The sequence below is a fragment of the Nanorana parkeri genome, unplaced genomic scaffold (assembly GCF_000935625.1).
Source record: "Nanorana parkeri isolate BGI_ZX_2015 unplaced genomic scaffold, ASM93562v1 scaffold2658, whole genome shotgun sequence".
NCBI classification, from domain to species: Eukaryota; Metazoa; Chordata; class Amphibia; order Anura; family Dicroglossidae; genus Nanorana; species Nanorana parkeri.
Window position 1 is genome coordinate 56,354 of NW_017308926.1, and position 22,054 is coordinate 78,407.

General features: G+C 40.4%; 1 protein-coding gene across 1 annotated transcript in view; it reads right to left on the minus strand.

Annotated features, from left to right (window-relative positions):
• The window catches only part of LOC108802097 (DNA primase large subunit-like), a gene marked incomplete at its 3' end in the record, with an annotated part of 66,384 nt that extends 45,487 nt beyond the window's left edge, over positions 1–20,897 (minus strand). Inside the window, exons 1-4 of the mRNA XM_018573983.1 lie at positions 20,714–20,897; positions 18,792–18,895; positions 15,031–15,122; positions 11,247–11,367 (exon numbers count right to left, since the gene is read on the minus strand). Coding sequence (XP_018429485.1) covers positions 11,247–11,367; positions 15,031–15,122; positions 18,792–18,895; positions 20,714–20,873 — 477 coding nt within the window. The remainder of the gene's footprint in view (positions 1–11,246; positions 11,368–15,030; positions 15,123–18,791; positions 18,896–20,713) is intronic.
• Positions 20,898–22,054: the final 1,157 nt, after the last annotated feature.

Below are 22,054 nucleotides of genomic sequence, written 5' to 3' on the forward strand. Positions count from 1 at the left end.
GGAGACCGATCGGCACCCCATACACGCAATCCGCCGGCTCTAAAGCCGGCGGATCGCTTGTATGGTAACAGGCATCGCTGCCGGTTTTTAAAAAACGTCAATTTTCAGGGGGCGTGTCTGAGCGGACGTCTAAAGACGCCCGCTCAGATCTAGAGAGCACCGGGCCGGCCGTTTTTCTACTACGGCCGGCCCGGAGGCAGTTAAAGGCTTCAGCAAAGATGATTGAAGGTTGCACACATTTTTGCAAATACTTTTTTAAAGCTTACTATACAGACTGCTCTATATTAGCCCATTGTACAAGGCCATAAAAGGCTTTTGAACTGAATAATTTAACCATTCTTTTAAGCGTTTGTGTGCTTGTTTTAAAGAGTAAATTCCACTTTCCCAGGCATATTTCAAAATGGAATTACCCTTACCAATCTGCCCCTTCTCCTGAAAACCTTACATGTTAATGATAGCGCCTTCCCCTCCATGGTTGCCAGTGTAATATCAGTATTCCATACACAGGATTGCAGCCCTACGGTATTATAAAATTTCGCTCGGAAATGGCAAGCACCCATTGCTCCTTACTATGAGGAGTGCGAAAATACTTTTCCACAGGTACAAAAGATAGAGTTGGATACTATCTTAAAGGAACCAAACAGCTTACAATCAAAATACAAAGTACAATGTTGATCCAGGTATTTATCAGACATGCCATGAAAATGGAAAAAGTTTTTCACTCATATTAAAATAAACTAGGCCGTATTAGATCTTTTTTTTTTTTTTAAAAGGTTGAACCTGATGGAGACATGTCTTTTTATAACCCACATAATCTATTCTGACTCCGATCGTTGTGATAGCGAAATATATCCCTTGCTGAGACCTCTATGCCTGGCCTGTATAAGCAGATATACTCACTGCGGACAATCCTCGTCAGATAGCTGAACTCGTCAATACCGATTCATTCAAAAGAGGTGTTTATTCTTTAACATCAGGTTACAGCAGATGATAGGAACAGCAGATGAACAGTTATAGTATTGTGCGGTCAAAAGATGATGCCTTTCCTACGTACTGTGCAGATTACATATGTGTCCTTGTTACATGTGGCTGTTCACTGTGGCCATGACACAGGAAGTACTGCACACAGGAAGAAGGAAGGGGCGTACACTAGGGGGAAATACGTCGTCACATGAGGAATAATTACAGAAAGACATGTATATTACAACAAAAGGCCACTAGATGGCAGCATAGGATAACACAGATTTAGCTATGAGAAAATATATAGGCAAACACACTATGTAAAACTTCTATCTATACTAACTTCTACAACATATTCTATGCCCCATTGGGGCGGCACATAATCAGTTCATGAGAACTCAAGCATCTTCAGTGTGGGTGCAATAAAATTCTCCTTGACTTACAACCACAAAGAACAAAGGTTCTTCCTTTAAAATCATTTGATAATTGACGTGAAGAAAAATTATTCAGACTGCTGGTAATGAAACACATTGACACAATGTGACAAAATGTTAAGTTCCACAGTAAGCGATTTTTTTTCCACATAGTGAGCTTTCCTTTCTTCTAACACACAGATTCTGCAGGAGAATTACTGTGTGACACACATACATATATATATATATATATATATTTTTATTTTTTTTTATTTTTTTTCTTGTTTAAACAAGACTACAAGACTGTCACTATGACCATTTATTAATTATTCTAGCAAATTATTACTTGGCTGGATGTTTAAATAGTTTTAAGTGAAAACGTTCTATACCAAAAATGAAAAATAAAAAAAAACGCACTTCACTTATGTGTACTGTGTTTAAACCTAGCCAACACAGTCAAAGCTAAAACAATAAGAGACTTGAAGAAGATGAATTTGAGTCCAAATGAGTAAAATCTGAGAATAAAAGGAAAAAGGATTGCATTTCAAATATTCATACTATCTTTCATTCTTTAAGCTGCAAACAGCAAAGTTCCACAGATTTTCCTTGTTTGTGACCAAGGAAAATGAGTTAGGGGGATAACTATACAACGTATTATATCTCATGAAAAATGCAATGATTACAAAAAAAGACAAAGGACCCTTCTAGGATCTTCCAGTGAACAAAAGTGACAACAAAAAGTTTAGCAATGTACTGTGTGCTTTAGAGACATTTCTGTAAATAGACTGTAGTTAATAAATGGCTGGGTAGAGAAATATCTCCCCCTACTGACCACAAACATAAAAGCTGCCTTAGTTTCCTTGTATAAAAATACAAATACGGTAACACAATAATCTTGCTGGGCGGTGAAAGAGATGAACTCCAGCAACATAAACACTAGACTGCTAGATGAACTCAACCATCTTGGTTACATGTACGAATGTCTGTATAACAAGGAGGCATCCTGCAGCAGAAATCAGATATTCATTACTTTTCTTTAGCTCTCCAGACGTGTATAGGTTACCCCCACCTGTAACTGCTGTGCCTTGCTCCCTAAAGCCCAAATTTAACCCTCTTTACATGTCACTCCTCATGCATTTATTCTGCTATCTTTACTGCTATATCGGCTTCAATATCGTCTTCCAAGGTGGCGGATTCCAAATTATTTGCAAACAGAAGTTTAACAAAAATAAATAAAAAGGTGGTTGAAAAATGGAATAGCGAGAATAAAGCCTTCACTTTGTCTTCTTAAGGTAGTAGAAGCTGAAGGAAAGCACCACTGCTCGCTGTAGCAGTCCAATATGCTCCCCAGCTTGTCACCACTACTACACTGCAATCAGGCTGAGGAGAAGTTGTCATCCTATGGGCATGACAGTGGCTCAGGGCTGGTGCAGACTTGGGTGATCCCAGGACATGCATCCCAGAACCAAGCAATCGTCTGCTGTTGCATACAGCGGTTGCTGCAAGGCCCTATTGATTCCAATAGGGTTACAACCGTGGGGCAATCGCTGAAAAAAAAAGGTGCATGTACCTTTTTTTCATGACACGCAACAAGTTTTTTTTCAAGCGTGATTGCACGGGCGGAATCACAGCTGGAAACTACTCAGTCTGCCTGGCGCAACTGGGGTGCCTTTAGAAAATAATGGCAACGCCAGGCCCTCAGTAGTGGTGTACAATTCCTTTACATCCGTGCGGTTTTCTGCCTTAGTGGTTAGTACTTGTGCCTTATAGCTCTTGGAATTCAGACGATGCCCTTTATTGGTTACCTTAAGAATTGTATAATTATAAAATTGTATAAAAGGCATTCCAAAAGCTCACATATTAATAACTTAAAGTGTATTTCCACTTTCGCAGCCTAACTGGGATATCAACTATTTTATATTTGTTTAATGTTCTCATACACAGTGCATAATCTAAAAAATAAATATCTATACAATGCTGCTTGCAGTTTAAATTGCTTTTACTTGGATTAGGGTGTCTTAAGGGTTGAAATTTCTACTTGGCTTTTCCACCATTGTAATGTTCGGAAGGGTTGTGAGGGACTTCTCTATTGAATGGTGATGAAGTTAAGGAGAGAAAAACAAACAATCTTCAAATTTCAGTCCTTAGTCTTTCTATAAGGATAGGTTACTGTTAAGGGGCAGAGAAAAACCTGGAATCAGCCATTTTTCCTGCTGCAACAAAACATCTAAAAAGGTAAGAAATATATATTGTTTAAATAATTTTTCGTATGCTGTGTGAATAGATACACATAAACTAGGGATGCACCAATACTAGTATCGGTGCAGATGCCGAGCATTTGGGCGAGTACTTGTACTCGCCCAAATGCTCCGATGCCTAGCCCGATACTTCCGGTATCGGGAAGCCGGGCAGCGAGTATTTACACGCTGCCCGACTTCCCAATTGGCTGGGAAGCTTGTGACAAGGGAGCATGGAGCCGGACAATCGGGAAGCCGGGCAGCGTGTAATGACTTGCTGCCCTGCTTCCTGTTTGGTCGAGAAGCTAGACGCCGTGTAATGACGCGGCGCCCTGCTTTCTGAATGGCCGGGAAGCCAGCTTCGTGCTCCCTCGTCACCTCAAGAAGAGGGAGCATGGAGCCGGTTTCCCGGCCAATCAGGAAGCCGGCTGACGAGACGCATAGCGACGGATTCCCTGGTAATCAGGAAGCCGGGTGGAGAGTCTTTACACGCCGCCTCGCCTCCCGGCTAATCAGGAAGCCAGGGGGCGAGTCATGGCACGCCACCTGGCTTCCTGAATGGGAATTCCGGTATCGGTATTGGAGAGTACCGTGGGGGAAAAAAAAACATTGATACTCCATACCAAAATACCGGTATCGGTGCATCCCTAACCAGCATATAGAGGGGGTTTCTCAAATTTGACAGCAAAATTTAAAAAACACTAAGTTAGCCTATAAATACACTCATCCCAATAGTTTGAGCCGACACTGTATAACACTGCAGCTGTCACATATCAACTGTATTGATCAAGAACTGAGCAATCACAAATCGCTGATCACTCAGTTCAAGATTTTTCTCCCTGCAGAAAGTGGTGACCATCAGTCACTGCTCCCCACAAGGATTCCCCGCCTCTGCTATATGCTGACTTTTGGGTCACAGGAGGACATTAGTAAATGTCCTCCTGTGACCCTAGCGGGAACTGCTGCCAAAAAAGGTTTGGTAATAGCTCACTGTAAACCCCAAACTTTCTGCCCTCTTTGGTCAGAAGTTCTACTTCTGAATTTATAGGGCAATTAATGAAATGACAGGGAAATAGTCATGGAAAACCCCAGACAAGCTATGTATGGAAAACCCAACATTTAAATCTAAAATCATCCACAAACTGCACCCTTAAAGAAAATCTCTGTTTTTACGAGCCAGAAATTAATTTCATCATGCACCCTAAACAAGGACAGAAGATAAGAGTCCATCTGAAGTTTTTCACCCAAAAAATCTTGAAGCTTTCAAAGTGTTCTCTACAACTGTCTCCAGATAAAAGCTTCTGGTAGGGATGCACCGACACCGTTTTTTTAGGTAACGAGTACCGATATTTTTATTTGGTACTCGCCAATACCGAATATCGGTGCCACGTGCCCAGATTATCAGGAAGTCGGGTGGCGGATCATTACCCGTCGCCACTTTTAACCCTACTTTTTCCTTTGGATTCTCTCATCTTTCTTTCCTACTCTGTGCCTATGCTACTTAACTCAATTTATTTGTGCTTTCTTGGATCTCACAAACACTTTATCTTAATACTCTTTAAGAAAATGTTTCATGAAAGCGGTAAATGGTTTTCCATTGTTTACCTCCTCCAAAAACACTAGCTGCTTTGCTGTCATTTTCTCTAATACATCTTAACCCCTTCGTGACGGGAGACGTACAGTGTACGTCCCGTCACAAAGTGGCTATATGACTGGCCACGTACACTGTACGTGTCGAGTTATATTAGCCTCTGTAATGCTGGTAACTGCTGATTCTCAGCAGTTCCAGTCATTAATTAATGCCTCACTATTGAGACATTCATTAATGAAATAGTTAAGCTTTTTTAAAAGCTTCTTTCTTTCATTAATGAAAGAATGAAGCCTTTACATTCAGATACGGGTTCGCTAAATAGCGATCCCGTATCTGACAGCTGAAGATAGCAGAGAGGTAGCAGTGACTCACCTCTCTGCTATTCGTTTTGACAGCTGGAGAGCCTGGCCCGATGTTAAATGATATACTAAAAATGTTAAAAAGTTAATTTATTAATCAGTCATAGTGATTGCTTGATATAAACTGACAAAAAAAAAATTTTTTTTTTTTACACTTATTTTTTTTACAAAGTGTAAAAAAAAAAAAGTGTACAAAAAATTAGGAAAATAAAACGTTTATATATAAATATATGTGTATACTATAATTATTATTAAAAAAATTCTAAAAATAATAATAATAATCAAAACTTGCTGCTGTGGAAGAATCACACAGCAAAAATGTAAAAAGTGTGTCAGTCATTTAGGAACAGAAACTAAAAACTAGCTCAGTCATGAAGGGGTTAAAGAAGTGCGGGAAGAGTAAAACATACTCCCCCCACTGCTAAGAGCCAGAGTGGGACACTGCAGCTGTCACATGCTGGCTCTGTACCAACACTTAAAAATCGAATTCTGCCAATGCATCCCTCTATGTATGATGATTAATAACAACATAGACATGTCAGGTGTAAAATGCTGTGAGTATGAAATACTTACACTTGCAGAGCATTCACTTCCTGCTTCGAAAGGGCAAAATGACTTTAGTTTGCAAAAGCAATGCACACTGGGATTGCCTTGTCATCAGCAGAACATTGCTGGGAAATCTCACGAGATCTCAGGGAAAGGCATTTTCCTCCCCTGAGATGATGTGCATAGTCACATGTCTAGTCACTAGACTGGGAAAGAAAAGCGAAATAATGTATGCAAAGAATTAGGGATGCATTGATATATCGGCCGAAAATTGCACTTTTGGCATGATGCCGAAAGTGCCATTTTCCTGCCGATACAGCTAGGGCTGCAACAACTAATCGACAACCGCGCATCCCTGCTTTCTTTCCTCCCCACTGGGCGCTGCTCTGTGTCCCAGCGGGAAGGAGAGAAGCTGTGACAGCCTGCCGAGCGCTGCAGGAGGAGAGCGCTGTGAGCGGCTGGCGTCTCTCCTCCCACACCGCTCAGCCTCCTATCACAGTCCAGGAGGCCGCGCTGTCAGGAGCCTGAGCTCTCCTCCCTACACCGCTTGCTCAGCCTCCTGTGACAGCGTGTCAGAGAGGAGAGCAAATTACAAACACTCAGTGAGTGTTTGTACATAATTGAGGACATGGTAAGGTTACTATATCCTCAATTATGAATTAATGGGAGTGATCTACATCACCTCCTGTTCATTCATAGTTGTAGTAAACATACTCTGTCCTCATGTCATGAATGAACAGGAACACTCATAGAGGATTCCTGTTCATTGATAACAGGGGACACAGAAAAAAGATGGAGGACTCTGTGTCCCAAATCTCTTTTTCTATTTTAAAAAGGGAAATATCAGGAGTCTGTTTAGACCCCCAATATTTTCCCAAGGCCCCTAAAAGTAAATGTAAAAAATAAAAATAATAATAATAAATGAATAAAAAAATTAAAAAGTTGATAAAAAAAATAAAATATAAAAAAACATTTTCGCTATCGGTTTCGGCCTGAAATTTTTTTTATTTCAGTTTCGTTTCGGTTTAAAAATTCCTATTTCGGTGCACCTCTACAAAGATTACAAGGCCCGCAAATATCTAGAAGTATGTGTTTGTAGATGGTCATTAATAAATTGACATTTCACTCTGGGGCGGCTGTCCGAATAAGCGCAGAGCCGCTCCAAACAGAAAAAGCAATGCACTTTAATGTGCATCATTCAGACTATTGCAGAGACTGCGCAGGCCCCCAAAACAGTACAAGCACAATAATCCGGCGGATTCTGCACGTTCATGGCTATTTAAGCCATAAACAAGCTGCATCCGCATGGATTACAAATGTTAGCGTTTACCTCCCGCAGAGTCTTCTGCATGGAAAACCGTGCGGGAAAAGCAAACGCAGTATGTGAAAGGAGCCTAAAGGTGTGTTTGTTGCCATTTTAAAGATATGGGTAAAGGTCTGCTTTAACCTCTTGCCGTCCGCCCGTAGTAAAAAAACGGACGGACGGCACTGCAGCATCTGCGGGTTGCCGTCTCCAGACAGGTAATTGCTCAGCTCATGGTCTATTCTCCCTGCAGAGCGTAGTGACGGTCAGTGAGTAAATGTCTAAAAGTACTAAGAACAAATTTGTGCTTGACTAAGGTTCCTGGGTAAAAAACACTATTCAAATATCATTAACTGCCGAGTACTTAAAAGCAGTAAAAATATTTGAGTAAAAGATTAGAAATTCCCCAATCTATTATATAAGTTTAAAGCGTTCAATATAGATATTACAATGCAATTCTGTATTTAGGTGGGAGTAGCTCTTCGATTTCTTTGAAAAGGTGAAAAAAGTACACTTAGATAACAATAATCCTCAGCACCAAGAATAGTACAATATCGATTTGAATTTCATAGAGTAAGATCTAAATCTGAGCTTTAGCTAAAGCCCAATAAAACTGTCTGGAGGTTCCTGTCGGTGTCAAAGATTGCTGCGCAGTTCAGTGTATTGATTTTTACTGTGTTCAAAGACTTTTCCTTTCATAACACCTGATTGTCATTAAGCTCGCAGTCAATCTTTGTCAAAGGGGAATTTTATTGGTCATTTTGTAAGTAATAAAAACACAAACATAAATTTAGCACTTGTTATAGAGCAGAGGTCCCCCCAAACCCAGAGCCGCAGACCGATACCAGTCCGTAGCCTGTTAGCAACCAGGCTGCAGCCGCCTCTGTCAGAGTGAGATCACTCCGCCAATGCAGCAGCGGAGTGATCTCTTCAGCTCGGACATCGCAGCCGTCAGAGCAGGAGCCAAGCTGAGGGAAAGGGGACAGACGGCCAAGAGAAGACTGCTAGAACTTGTAAGTTTCTACAGTCACTGGGACACTGAGAAGTTACAATGGAAGCCGTTACCCAAGTGCAAAAAAACAGACAGGCCAGCTAAGGTTAATCACATGGCTTTCCACTAATGACCTCTCCAGCTTAGATCCTCAGCTCTCCATGGGGGGAGCGAATCCCTTATGGGATGGGAACAATAAACCTGTCATACACTATTACCCTGAATTTGTTGCCTCCTTTCATAGGATTTTCAATGCACTAGCTCGTTCCACCTCTGCTGACAAGCAAATCATGTCTATCCTACAGGGTACATGGACCGCTGCCGAAAATGCTATTGAATTTCGGACCCTGGCAGCAGAGGTGGACTGGAATAACGGAGCTCTGGTGGCTGCCTTCTCACATGGCCTCTCCGATACCTTGAAGGATGAGATTGCGGCCATAGACATGCCTAGTGAGCTCAAGGTTCCTATCTCTTTCCTGATTCTGATCGATACCAGGCTCAGGAAGAAACCATCTTTTAGGAAGCATCTGCCAAGGCCTCGTACCAGACTGGCTCCCAGGTTTTCTTTCCCACCCATTCCTCCCTCCCCTCCCGAGGATGGTGCGTCAGGCAGTGAATCCATACAGTGGTAGGGGGTTCACTCGCCTTTGTGAGGCTTAGCGGGCCTGTAGAAGGGAACGCCTGTGCCTTTACTGCGGTCTCAATGGGTATCTCCTAAAAACGTGTCCAACACGCCCAGGAAACACTCGCAGCCAAGGTCCTGTCGAGGGCAGACCTTAGGTGGAATTACTTCGTTCTCGGTTCTCCCAAAACGCAACCATTAATTATAGTTGTCCACTCCTGGGCCAATTCCTCTGCAGTCACTCAGGCCCTAGTAGACTCCGGCAGTGCTGGTTACTTTATTGACAGCCGTTTACCTCTGGAGAATTCCATTCCTCTGTTGCCTCGTACAGCTCCATTTGCCATTGATGGCAGACCCCTGAAGCCTGCACATATTACCTACGAGACCATTCTGGTCGATCTGGCTGTAGGGGCCTTACACATGAAGTCGGTATATTTCCAGGTTATTTCCTCTCCACACTATCCTATTGTTCTGGGTTTCCCACCATGGCTCCAGAAACATAACCCGACCTTCAATTTGCAGACAGCTGAGATCCTCTCTTGGTCTCCACAATGTAACACTATGTGCATCCATAGGCCAGTTCAGCTACTTTGTACATCCACAGTCTCCACGTTGCCTATGGAATATCTTGAGTATGAGGATGTCCTTGATAAAGTGTGTGCAGGTACTCTTCCGCCACATCATCCTTACAATTTTCCTATCGAATTGCAGCCTGGTGGTGTCCCTCCTTGTGGCAGGGTTTACCCTCTCTCTGTTGCAGAGAATAAGGCCATGGATGAGAATGTTGCGAATGGGCTTTCCTGGGGGTTCAACCGCAAGCTCACTTGTCCAGCAGGAGCTGGCTTTTTCTTTGTAAAGAAGAAGGGTGGCAAGTTGGGACCTTGTATTGATTATATGGGTCTCAATCGCATCACGCTCAAAAAAGCCTACCCTATTCCTTTAATTACTGAATTATTTGACCGCCTCAGGAGAGCAACGGTCTTTATCAAACTCGATCCAAGGGGAGCATATAATCTCGTGATCAAGGAGGGCCACAAGTGGAAGACATCGTTTAACACCAGGAGATGGCCCTTCAGATTGTGCAACACTCACGCTGTCTTTCAGGAGTTCATTAATGATGTGATCCGTGAAATGCCACAGCAATGCGTGGTAGTCTATTTAAACAAAATTTAAATAAACTTCCCCTCTCTCAAATCGCACTGTCAGGACGTTGGACGAGTTTTGCAATGTTTACGTGAGAATGGGCTTTTCTGTAAGCTTGAGAAATGTGGTTAACTTTTTGGGCTACATTATCTCCTGAGGGTTTCTCCAAAAAAGGTACACAGAAGGTGACGAACGTTTAACAATGGCCTCGTCCTACTGGTCTCCTCTCCTTTCAACGTTTCCTTGGTTTTGTCAACTACTATCAAATATTTATCAGAAATGTTTCCTCCAGCGAAATCTCAGATCTGACTAAGAAAGGCAGTGATCCACACAACTGGTCTCCTGCTGCCATTGGGGCTTTCGAAGCCCTCAAGTCCACCTTTTCTACTGCTCTGATCCTGTCTCATCCCAATCCAGCCTTACTTGATATCCCTGAGGTTGATGTTGCTGAGACAGGAGTAGGCGCCCTCCAGAGGAGTGCAATACCAGATTGGAGACAAAACAGTTGAGAGGAGACTGCTTGAGGGAACTACAATTCCTATTCTAACAGATGACAAGAACTTGACTTATCTCTTGGACACCAAGAGGCTATAGCCATGCCAGATGGGCTCTGTTTCTTTCTCGATTAAATTAGGTGGTCTCGTATTTGCGCAGATCAAAAAATTTAAAGGCTGATGCCCTGTCTTGCCAATATTCTGAATTGCGCAGAAAAGACTCCATACCCACTCTGGTTATTCCTCCAGACCATATCCTGGCAACTATCAGCACCAATTTAACCTCTCCCCTGGGAAAGCAGATTCTGGCAGATCAGCCTATGGCTCCTTCTGAGAAACCATGCAATAAGTGTTTTGTACCGGAGAATTTATACATTTAACTGTTGCAAATTTAGCAGAACTCCAAGACTGCCAGTCACCCTGGTAGGAATCAGATGACTTTCGCTATTTCTCTCCGCACGGATGTAGCTGCGTATGTGTCAGCATGTATAACATAGTAAATATTGACTTTTTGAGTTCAGTGGTTGATTTTAAGTATCGCTGCAAATATCTGAACAGGAAGTGGACCTACACTCAAGTTTACTTACAGCAAGATATTCTAGACCATTGTACTTGAGAAATTCTTGGACCTTCTCCTTCGGTAACTGATTGAAGCGGAACCTAAACAGGTCCATTTCCTGCTGAATAAACCATCGTCTTAGGTCTTCACTGAAACAGAGGAAAAAAAGTATTGTCAGTACTACTGGCTGTACAGTTCACAATTTAACCAGTTGGAATCTTGTACCTGTACACCTCTACATACCACAAGAATAGCTATGACCAAAAACTGTCCTGTCTTATAATTAAGTATTGCATTGTTTTGGGGGTGGGGGGGGGGGTAGGGTTTTTTTTGGTATTTTGTATTATTGTCTTTGATGCTACAATTACTGATCTCTTACTATAATTTGTCCCTTTTATGACAAAACTCTAATTGTGCTCCTAATACAAAGCATGAAAAAAATAGGTTTACAAATTAAATACATTCCTTTTCCATTTTGTGTGTTTTTATGCAATACTATGAAAGCAAACAAAATAAATAATATATACTGTATATCCAGTTGAAAACAAATTGCCAAGGTGAAAAGGCATGGCATGGCTAATCAGGGTCAAACTAAACTTAATATGAGGTTAAATAAGGATAACATTTATGGGGAAAAACAAACAAACAGCAAAAAACATCTTTTGCAAGTTTGCTGGAACTGACATTGTATACCAATCACAGGATAAACCTTTGATCTACACACAAAAAAAAAAAAAAGTTGTATTTGTATTTATGAATGAAGCCCACAGAAGACACTGTCAGTCTCTCCTCGTGACTTTCTAAAGCTGTCAAATTAAAAATCAAAGCACTCTTTGTTGAATTGTGGCGATAAAGAATACTCCTATGTGTAGTTTTACCAAAATCCTTATATCAACACTTATTTTTAAGTCACTGTCCACATAGGTCCAGGTCAAATTAGATGTAGCCTGTTGTACCTTTTAATAATGACACAAACAATTCTAGTGTTGAAATAAATAAAGCATTCTTAAAGTGACACGAAACCCAGGAGTTAAACCTTAAAAATGCATTCACAACTCTGCACCTTATTTGTGTATCACTCAGCTGTAGATCCTCAAATCATCTCTGAATTGGTGCCGACACTGTCCTTCCTATTGGAGGGTGGCAACTTATGTTTCCTTATGGTCCCTGTGTGTGTTGTAAAGGTAGCCACCACTCCAAGCTCACTCCCGGACTTCAATCCCATGCTTAGTTTACTCATTTGTATTGAGATTGTAGAGGTGGCTACTTACAACACAAACAGGGACCATGTGGAACATTCCAGAAGGAAGGACAGTGTCCGCACCAATTCAGAGATGATTTTAGGATCTATATATTTGTGATCCACAAATAAGCTACATTTTTGTTAATAATTAGGGCGCTTGAATTCATTTTTACAGTTTAACTCCTGAGTTCAGTGTTGCTTTAATATTAAATTTACACATCTAGACCTAAGTGCAATTATTTTATCCCAAACACGGAAATGTAACAAACTCAGAACTGGGGATGACATTTTTCAGGCAATGTCTTGAACTGCGCAGAGGAAGCATACGACAATATTGGTAGGACCCTGAAAAACCTGGATACAAACTGACGACTTTGGTTGTAAAAGAGAAATTTGAAGCTGGGTACACAGTGAAGTAGATTTAAAATGACAATTTGGCTTGCATGAAATGATGCGTTATAAAATGCAGGTGGTCACAACTGAAGGTCTTTCCTGGGAAAGAATGGCATAGATCCTGAGCTCTGTAACTATTTTTTCACGTTTTTATTATCCATTTACAAAAACTACAACAGACAAGCAAGGTCAAAGTAGAACTGTGGGAATCACAAATCCTATTAACCTATAGTTGCATCTGTTATATCAACATCATCTGTTGGTTACTTTTTTCATAATGTGCATCTCCAACACCACCCTCCAGAAGCTTTTAAAAGTCGCTATTTGCATATATGTAGCCAGCCCTACTCTCCATGTGGTAATACCCAGGCCCAATTACATGTTACTCAAGCATGTATATTCTCCAATACCAGGTAGTGAAAAGACTTAAGGGGTGTCATTGTTGCAAATAAGATAGAAGTAGACTGCTGACTCTGAAAATAAATGAAAAAAATATAATCCTACTTCCTCATCTAAAAATCACAAAGTAAAGCATACAAAAATACATAAATGGTCATGGATGGAAAGCAGTATATTCTTTCTTCCTCATCTAGAAAGCAGTATATACATATTAAAATAATACATTCAGGAAAAGCACAATGTGCCAGCAACTTCTTAATTTTGCTCATATCCATAAATGTAAACAATATTAAAAACATGCTTTATGTGTGACAATAGCTCTTCAGAAAAATTTAAATATAAACTACAGTAATACCTTGGTTTACAAGTAACTTGGTTTGAGAGTGTTTTGCAAGACAAGCAAACATTTCTGAAAATTGTTTCCTTGATATACGAGCGATGCCTTGCAATAAGAGCAAACTTTTGTAGAAAAGCACCACCCGAATAAGGCTGTAGCAGTGCGAGCGATGAGTCTGTTTAAGGACAATGCAATGTCACATTGATTAGATTCCTTGTTAAGGTTTCACGAAATGAAAAAGATTCCATTGAGTCAAGAGATAGCAGTGATTCCGTTAGTGATAGTGAAAGTCGTCCTACACAATAATCCTCCTCTCTTGAAGGTACCGTTAATTGGTTTATTTTTCTTTATATTTTGTACGGTATTATATTACAGTATTGTAATTAGAGCTGCAGCTAACGATGATTTTCAAAATTGGTTAGCCGATTATTAAGTTTGATTTAATTGGTTAAATCGGCTGAACAATAAAATACATTTTTAAAAATGGCTCCAGTGATGGGACTACCAGTTTGTATTGAATGGGCGGGTCTGGCAGCGGTGAGCTGGGGAGGAGGTGCAGCGCGCAGCGTGTGTGGAGCCGTGAACAGGGCCAACTGATCGGAAGCCGATTAATCGATTATTGAACAAGTTGACAACTTTTTCAATAATCGATTATGTCGATTAGTTGTTGCAGCCCTAAATTGTAATTATTTTTATATGAATATTTTTGGGTTGTGGAACGAATCATCTGAAATTCCATTATTTCCTATGGGGAAATTCACTTTAATATACAAGCGCTTTGGATTACAAGCATGCTTCTGGAACGAATTATGCTCGTAAACCCAGGTATTACTGTACTGCTAAAACACAAACATACCCCCGCGCTTTTTTAACCATCAATTGGAGAAATTAAAAAAAATCAGATTATTTCTAAACAGATTATGTACTGAGAATATTGCAGACTGTCCACATAAAAATCTTGAACCACACATGTGCCATCTAGTGATGGAAATTGGCAGAGCAACCGTTTACCAGACTGATTTCTATCAGTCTGGTAAACTTTTTTGGTAAATTCTGTGTAAGGAAACTGCAGAAAATGCTCAGTGCCGCCAATTATATGACATTTCAGTGTATTTTATTACTCACAATGCCACAAAACACATTTCATGGTACTTTATGACTATCTTGGCAAAAAAAATATATGTCCATGTATATACTGATCCTGCAGTTCATCAAGTATTCGGATGTTGCACATTCCCTTTACAATTAGGTTTATTTATAATGTATAACACGGTATTGTCTTGGTCTGGATCACGTTGTAGCCCGAGCTTTAAAAGCTGTAGCTAGGGGCAGTGTGTGAGCCAATAGGAGTAGAAGAGTATAGGAGTGTTTCACCACTAATAGAACAGTAGGGAGAAAATTAAGATTTCTCTCAAAATGACTGCAGATACCATTACTTACGACTGGCAGTATGCGAGGCGTAGAATAAAATGCGATATATGATCTTTTCTCCGTTGGTCATAGACGTCATCACTGATGTCATTCTGTGGAGGCTGAATAACAAATAAATGTAACAAATCAGTCAAATAATCTGTTTGGCCAGGTTGCTTGTCTGATCTCTGTTTAGTTCATTTAAATCAATAATAAATAAATAAACTTGATTGCTTCATTGCGATACTTGGGCTCAGTTTACAAAACCAATGTTCTTCTAGTTTGGAATAAAGTCTGGTCATATAATTTCAATAAAATAGTACTTTCTTCAAGTCACACTAAAACATTATAGTAGGGATGTACCGATACCATATTTTTTTTTTTCTAAAATCGAGGACCGATTTTGTATTTCCATATACCAATCACGTATTGTGTCAATGAATATTTTAATTATTATGGTTTTCAATCATGTTTCATTGTATAAGTCTCTGAATGTCATCCCTATATGAATGAACTTAATTAGTGTGGAGTGAGCGTATAGGGGAATCATGTTGTCAATTTTATTAATTCTATTCACTTTTTAAATCAAATAAAATTATATTTTCTAAACAAATGTTTGGTTTGTAAGTTGTCAGTCGGCTGCCCAAAAAAACCCCAACTTTTCTAATTTTTTGATGTGTTGTAAAGTAGCCACCGCTCCGAGCTCACTATCGCAATAGACTACAATCTCAAAAGAAATTAGTAAACTAAGCATGCGATTGTAGTCCATCACCGGAGTGAGCTTGGAGTTGTGGCTTACTTTACAACACACACAGGGACCATGGGGAACAAGTAGCTACACTTCAAAAGAACGGACAGTGTCACCACCAATTGAGGGCTGATTTGAGGATCTACAGATGAGTGATACATAAATAAGATACATTTTTGTTAATAGTCAGGGTACATGAATGCATTTTTAAGATTTAACGCCTGAGTTTAGTGTCACTTTAAATCTAAATACTTAATACACAAAAAGTGTCGGCACCAATTCAGAGATAATTTGAGGATCTACAGTGATACACAAATAAGATAAATTGTTATTAATAGGGTACTTGAATGCAATTTTAAGATTTAACTCCTGCGGTGCCATTGACTTGAATGCACCGCCACGCCACAGAACGCAGGGAGCCAGCCAGGATGCGATCCATTGCGTTCCAGCAGCTAATCGCGCTAGAACGCACTGGAAGTGTTGGAACAAGCCCTTAAGAAAAATTCCACCTTTTGCAAAAAAACGGACATGCAGTGCAAAGGACGGAAGGAAGTATCAACCTCTGCTGCGCTGGCTGATGGAACTTGTAGTATCTCTGTTCGTGGTTCCTTTCAAAAAGGATCTGTGGATGAATCACATAGCTGTGTATTCTAAGCAGCCTGCAGGTAGGAAAGCCCCAGGATTCAGGTGTGTGTGTGTGTGCGGGGCATAAGAGAGGGGTTTGCAATCTGACCATATTACATGTTACACAGTAAATATGGATGAAACATGGTCAGAACTAAGACTAATGATAAGCACTTCTTAGCATGGTAAAATACAGTTTTGGTTAAAAATATTTTTGGACCACAAGTAGATTGTCATGAGGGACAAGTAGATTGGGCCCCCGCTTTAGTCCTTGGACATGTAGTGTTTTTTTGGGGTTTTTTTATTTCCACACCCCTGATTGGCTGCATGGCTCCTAGGATTTGTCCGGCCTGCCTTAAACATGAAAAAAAGACCTTCTTTATAATATCATAGTTTTTTTGGCTAACCGTCACACTCAGGTATATAATAATGCTGTAGCACCATTCCTCTCTCTCTGTGAAGGATGGAGACCTAGTCACGTACTTGATGTTTAGATAGAGAACTTTCCCACTAAAACCATAATACTACTGACAATTTCATCTTCAATGCCTCCATTAGAAATGTTTACATGCAGCCAATCTTGTTTATTATTACCAATTTAAAAATAAAAAACATTGGAAGCAAAAAGTCTAGTAATTGCAGCTCAACACCGTAAAGAAAGAACTTTCCCTCTGAAATGACAGGAACACTTTGAACACGAAAAGGTCAGTCTCAAAAACACAACTCAACTCATATGAAACAAGAGTTACAAAATAGATCAATCTGGCTATGCTTTGAGACAAACTTGTCATGTGAGAAATATGTCGGCTGCTCTTTCTGATCTCTGTGTCTAAGAACTCTAGTTGCCTGACAGTCATACAGACCCCCTTGCATTAATACTTGTCACGGACCACAAACCAGTATAACGATTTGGACATCCGATTTTGCTGATCCACACATATTTCTGGATCAGTGACTGACATTATTAAAAGGGGCTGGAGATTACCACTCGTGGCTTTTGCAGAAGAGGATGACAACAATTGGCCTTAGACATCTCATTTCTTTGCAGGTTTCTAAGCATTTTTTGAAGACTTGTCTGATGATTCCCCACAATCTTCTGGGCTAAACACTGTCCAAAATTTGTAACCCACATTTCCAATTGTTATTAAAATGTAAGCAGTTCATCTTTCAGTGAATAACCTGAAATGCTACAAAAGGTAAGCGGTAAACTGCCAGGAGGTGAAAGAAATGAAATTTAGGCTAACAAAAACTAAAGATAATGTACATTTCAGAGTTATACAAAAAGGCCCTTTTCAGGGAAGAAGTAACGGGTTAACAAATTACAGTTGTTCTGCAGCAAAGTCAATTAAAGGAGAACTAGGAGTTGAGTGATTTTCACTCAACCCCAAAGGTTTGAGCCGACCTATGACAATGAAACTGTCACAGGTCGGCTCAATAGATCGGGAAGTGAGTGAACACATACCGTCGCTCGCTCACTTCTCGATCATGTCCCTGCAGAGAGCCGTGACTGTCACTCATGTCACTCATGGTAAGTACATTTACCAACTGTTAGATGGTTAGGGTTATTAGGAGTGGGAGAGAACTTATGGAAATTCAATAGGGATGCAGCGAAAATGTTAGCCCCCAAAACATATCGGCCGAAAATGGCACTTTGGCCAAAATGCCATCTTTCGGCCGCAATCGCGGTGCATTCCTAGTTTCCCTCCTCCCCTCTGTCACAGCCCAGCGTCCATCAGGGAGGAAACAATTATTCCGGCAGCCAAGCGGGGCGGGAAGGAGAGTGCTATGAGCATGTCACAGGAAGCTGAGCTCTCCTCCCGCACTGCCCCGCTCAGTCTCCTGTGACAAATCAGGATGGAGAGCATTGAGGGGGAGGAGTAAGCTGTCAAAATAAACCGAGCTCTTCTGCACCGCTCGCTCAGCCTCCTGTGACAGCCGATCAAGGATGGAGAGCGGGTACAAATATTCAGCGATCATTGATTACCAAATGTTTGCAAATAACTGAACATAGTGTGAGTTACTATGTACCAGTTATGAATGAATAGGAAGTGATCTACATCACTTCCTATTCATTCACGATTGTGTACATAGTAAACATACTATCGACACAATTTAAGAATGAATAGGAATACCCAGTATAGAGTGTCCTCAATCTCTTTTTCTATTTTAAAAAGGGAAATAGGGCCATGTTTAGACCCCTAATATTTCCCAGAAGCCCTCTGCGGTAAAGTTAAAAAATGAATGAATAATTAAAAGAATAAAATATTTGAAAAATTAAATAGTTTAGAAAAAAATATATGTCAGGTTTCGGCCAGACATTTGTTTTTATTTTCGGTTTAACATTTTCATTTCGGTGTACCTCTAATAGATACTCTTTAAAAACAGTGTTATTCAAGATGTTTCACACGTTTATACTCACTCGATATGGAAACTTGAGTTTTCTAAGTTCACTTTCCAGCTTCGCATTGTGGTCTAGTGAACCCTTCACATAACTAACACCGATGTTTTCTATGGATTTGAGAACTAGGAATAAAAAATAAATATATAAATGATCAAGAGCTGTGCAGAAGCATTTATTTTAAAAACTATCTGATCAATCATATTATTTCATTAAAAAATACACAAGGAGTACTTTGCAGAAGTATTCAGGACACTCATAAAATCTAATGTTAGTGAATAAAAAAAATTGTACACAGAGTTTGTTCTCTCTGGTATGTTTATTTATAAACTATTAAATTCTATTTTTCATGTGACCTTTAAAAAAGTAGTGACAGACTTTTCTTACCGTATTTGCACAGTTTGGGAGTAGAATAACCCATTCTACCAGGCAGATTTACTGGACATGACTGTGTAATCAGTTAAATTGACACTAAACTCAGGAATTAAATCTTAAAAATGCATTCATGTACCTCAAATATTAAAGTGATATTAAATCTTTAGGTTTTTTGTTTTTTTTTATCAATGAGAAACTGCATTTTTTTTTTTCATTCTTCATTTTCTTGTTCTCTAGTGGGTTCCCTCATAGCTCTCCTTCCCGACCCCTGGACAGGTGCCATCAGCTAAGCAGCTGCTGTGAAGGCACCAGTGCATACACGTTCCCAGCCATGCCTGCATTAGCTGTGTGCATCCATATACACACAGAGTCCTGCGGCAGGCCACGCCCCTCCTCTACGCCCAACAATTTGACTGACGGCAGAAGGAGCCCTCAGCATCCTCCCCCACAACCAGGACGTTCGGGATTACCTTAATGCAGAGTATGCATTAACGTAAAAAAACGCCCAGCCTTTAGTAATACTTTAACAAAAATGTGTCCTATTTGTGTATCACTCAGCTGTAGATCCTCAAATCATCTCTGAATTGGTGCCGACACTGTCCTTCCTTCTGGAGGAGGGCTACTTTTGTTCTACATGGTCCCTGTGTGTGTTGTAAAGTAGCCACCTCTTCAAGTTCACTCTCGTAATGAACTACAATCTCACGTTTAGTTTACCGATTTGTATTGATGTTGTAGTCCATCATGAGTATGTTAGGTTTTGTAGGAGCCCATTAGAATGAATGGGCTGCCAATGCACCCTGACATAAGAAAAAAAAAACACAGACATAACGCAATGCACTTGTGCGTATGTTGGGGTGCTGTTCAAAATGAAGGGCACCAAAATGCAGGTAATGAGGGTACTACAACATGGAAGTTTAAATAGTCCCTCAATTATCTAGTGCCTGATAAAGATAAATAGGAATAAACAGGCCACCTGACCTAAGCAGACTACCTTCATCATCTACCCCACCTCCCACCTTGCCCTTTTCTCTGCTCTTAGATCCATTATCTTCTCTCTGCTTCATATGCTCTCACCTTCAGTAGAGGTTTCTTATATAAGCCTATCAACTTTTAATTGGCTTTAACCATAAACGGAAGCTTTTATATCAATTACAGCCCATGTAGTAGCTTACCCATGCACTACTTAAGGAACAATTTCAGAACAGTAATATTCCGTTATTTTTATCAAAGCGACCTCCCCCTGAGGATACAATGAAGTATGTGATACATGTAAGCTAACAATGATCTTTGTGTAATGGTAACATCCAATTGCTCTGCTGTGGACAAACAATTACAGGGTTATTCACAAAAGGATGAAGAGTTGGGAGAAGGCGGGAGAAGTGAACAGTCTAGGACAAAATAGCTGATTTGCTAAAATTCTCCAATTCAGCTCACTTTCCAGTTCAGCTATGTTGCCTGGATTGTTCACTTCTCCTGCCTTCTCCAAACTCTTCACCCTTTTCTGAATAAGCTTGTAAAAAAAATGAATAAAAAACCTTAATTGTTTAAAAAAAAAAAAAAGCCCTTACGTTTAAGACGTTCAATAGCAAAGGTCTCAAACTCTGAAAGGGAAATGTTTTCAGTAGGTGGAACCTGGTAAAACTGCAGACTGAATGGGTAATGTTCATTCTTCCTATCTCCAGTTAATCTGGTATTTAGCTTCAAAAGTCGTTTCTTAGTGAACTCCATTGCCAAAAGAAAGGGAAACTGAAGAATCAACCTGCAAATTAAAAAAAGAAAAGCAAATGCATTAGGTACTGTAGTTTTCTTAAAAGACAAACGTAACATTAAGAGAGTGTTTCAAATGTCTTTGATCAAAATCTCTTATATAGTACTGCATTTCTTTTACTTTTAAGGCTTGTTCACACCAGCCCGCAAGCTAAAATGCAAGCAAGGGGTAATGAGTGGCAGAGCGGTGCACTGTTAGAATACATTGTACTGTTTATTCTAATTTTTTAACTTTATTGAAGTATCACAAAATGACACTTCAATAAAGTATATGCACTGTTGCGGTGAAGCATGCATGCATGTTCACGCAATGCACTGCAACCCACAATGCAAACATACGGCGGGAACAATTGTAATGGACGCATCTTGGTTCCATTGTGTTTTTTCGCATTTTTACGGCTCCATACGCGGCTACCGTATGTGTATGGAGCCATTTATTTGCATATGTTACAATACGCGCGTATATTTGGGGTAGTGTGAATGAGGCTTTAGATTGACATAGTCCAGGAGCGCAATAGGTTCAGAGAAGCTGCCCCACCTGCACAGTCCATGCCACCATGGCCTGCCCCTTCATACACAACATGTCTCCAAGTAAATCTTCCTATGAGAAGCGACAGGCAGGTACACAGATATGATTCACTATCCCTTGGATTACTGCAGGGGCATGATGGTTGTAACTGGGCCCTCTGAACATCCACTGGGTGCCCGACTCCTGCCATGGTTATGCTGGTGTCAGGTTCTTATCTAGGTGGAAACCTGAATCCATGCCAGCTGCTTGATCCAATGCTGCCACATGACTAGACTGTGGGTTTATACAGGTCTTCTCTTCCCCACTCCAGGCTGCTAAACAATGCAGCAGGGAAGCAAATAAAAGACAAGCATGCGGTTAGTTCATGTGTGAGGACATTATTGAACCTGCTTAATGGCCAAAATGAAAGCTTGCTTTATATTACTAGAATGAAAGGGACACTAAATCCTCCATGTTTAAAGAGACTCCCAGTCCAGCCGATGCCTGACCACCACTGGCAATTGTTACAGAAAATCCTCAAATATTGTATTTTGGCATTATTAACCTGGTCTCGGAGCAGCATTCTCTCCCCCTTCCCCCTACGGAGCTCCCATTCACTTCCAGACTGTAAGTA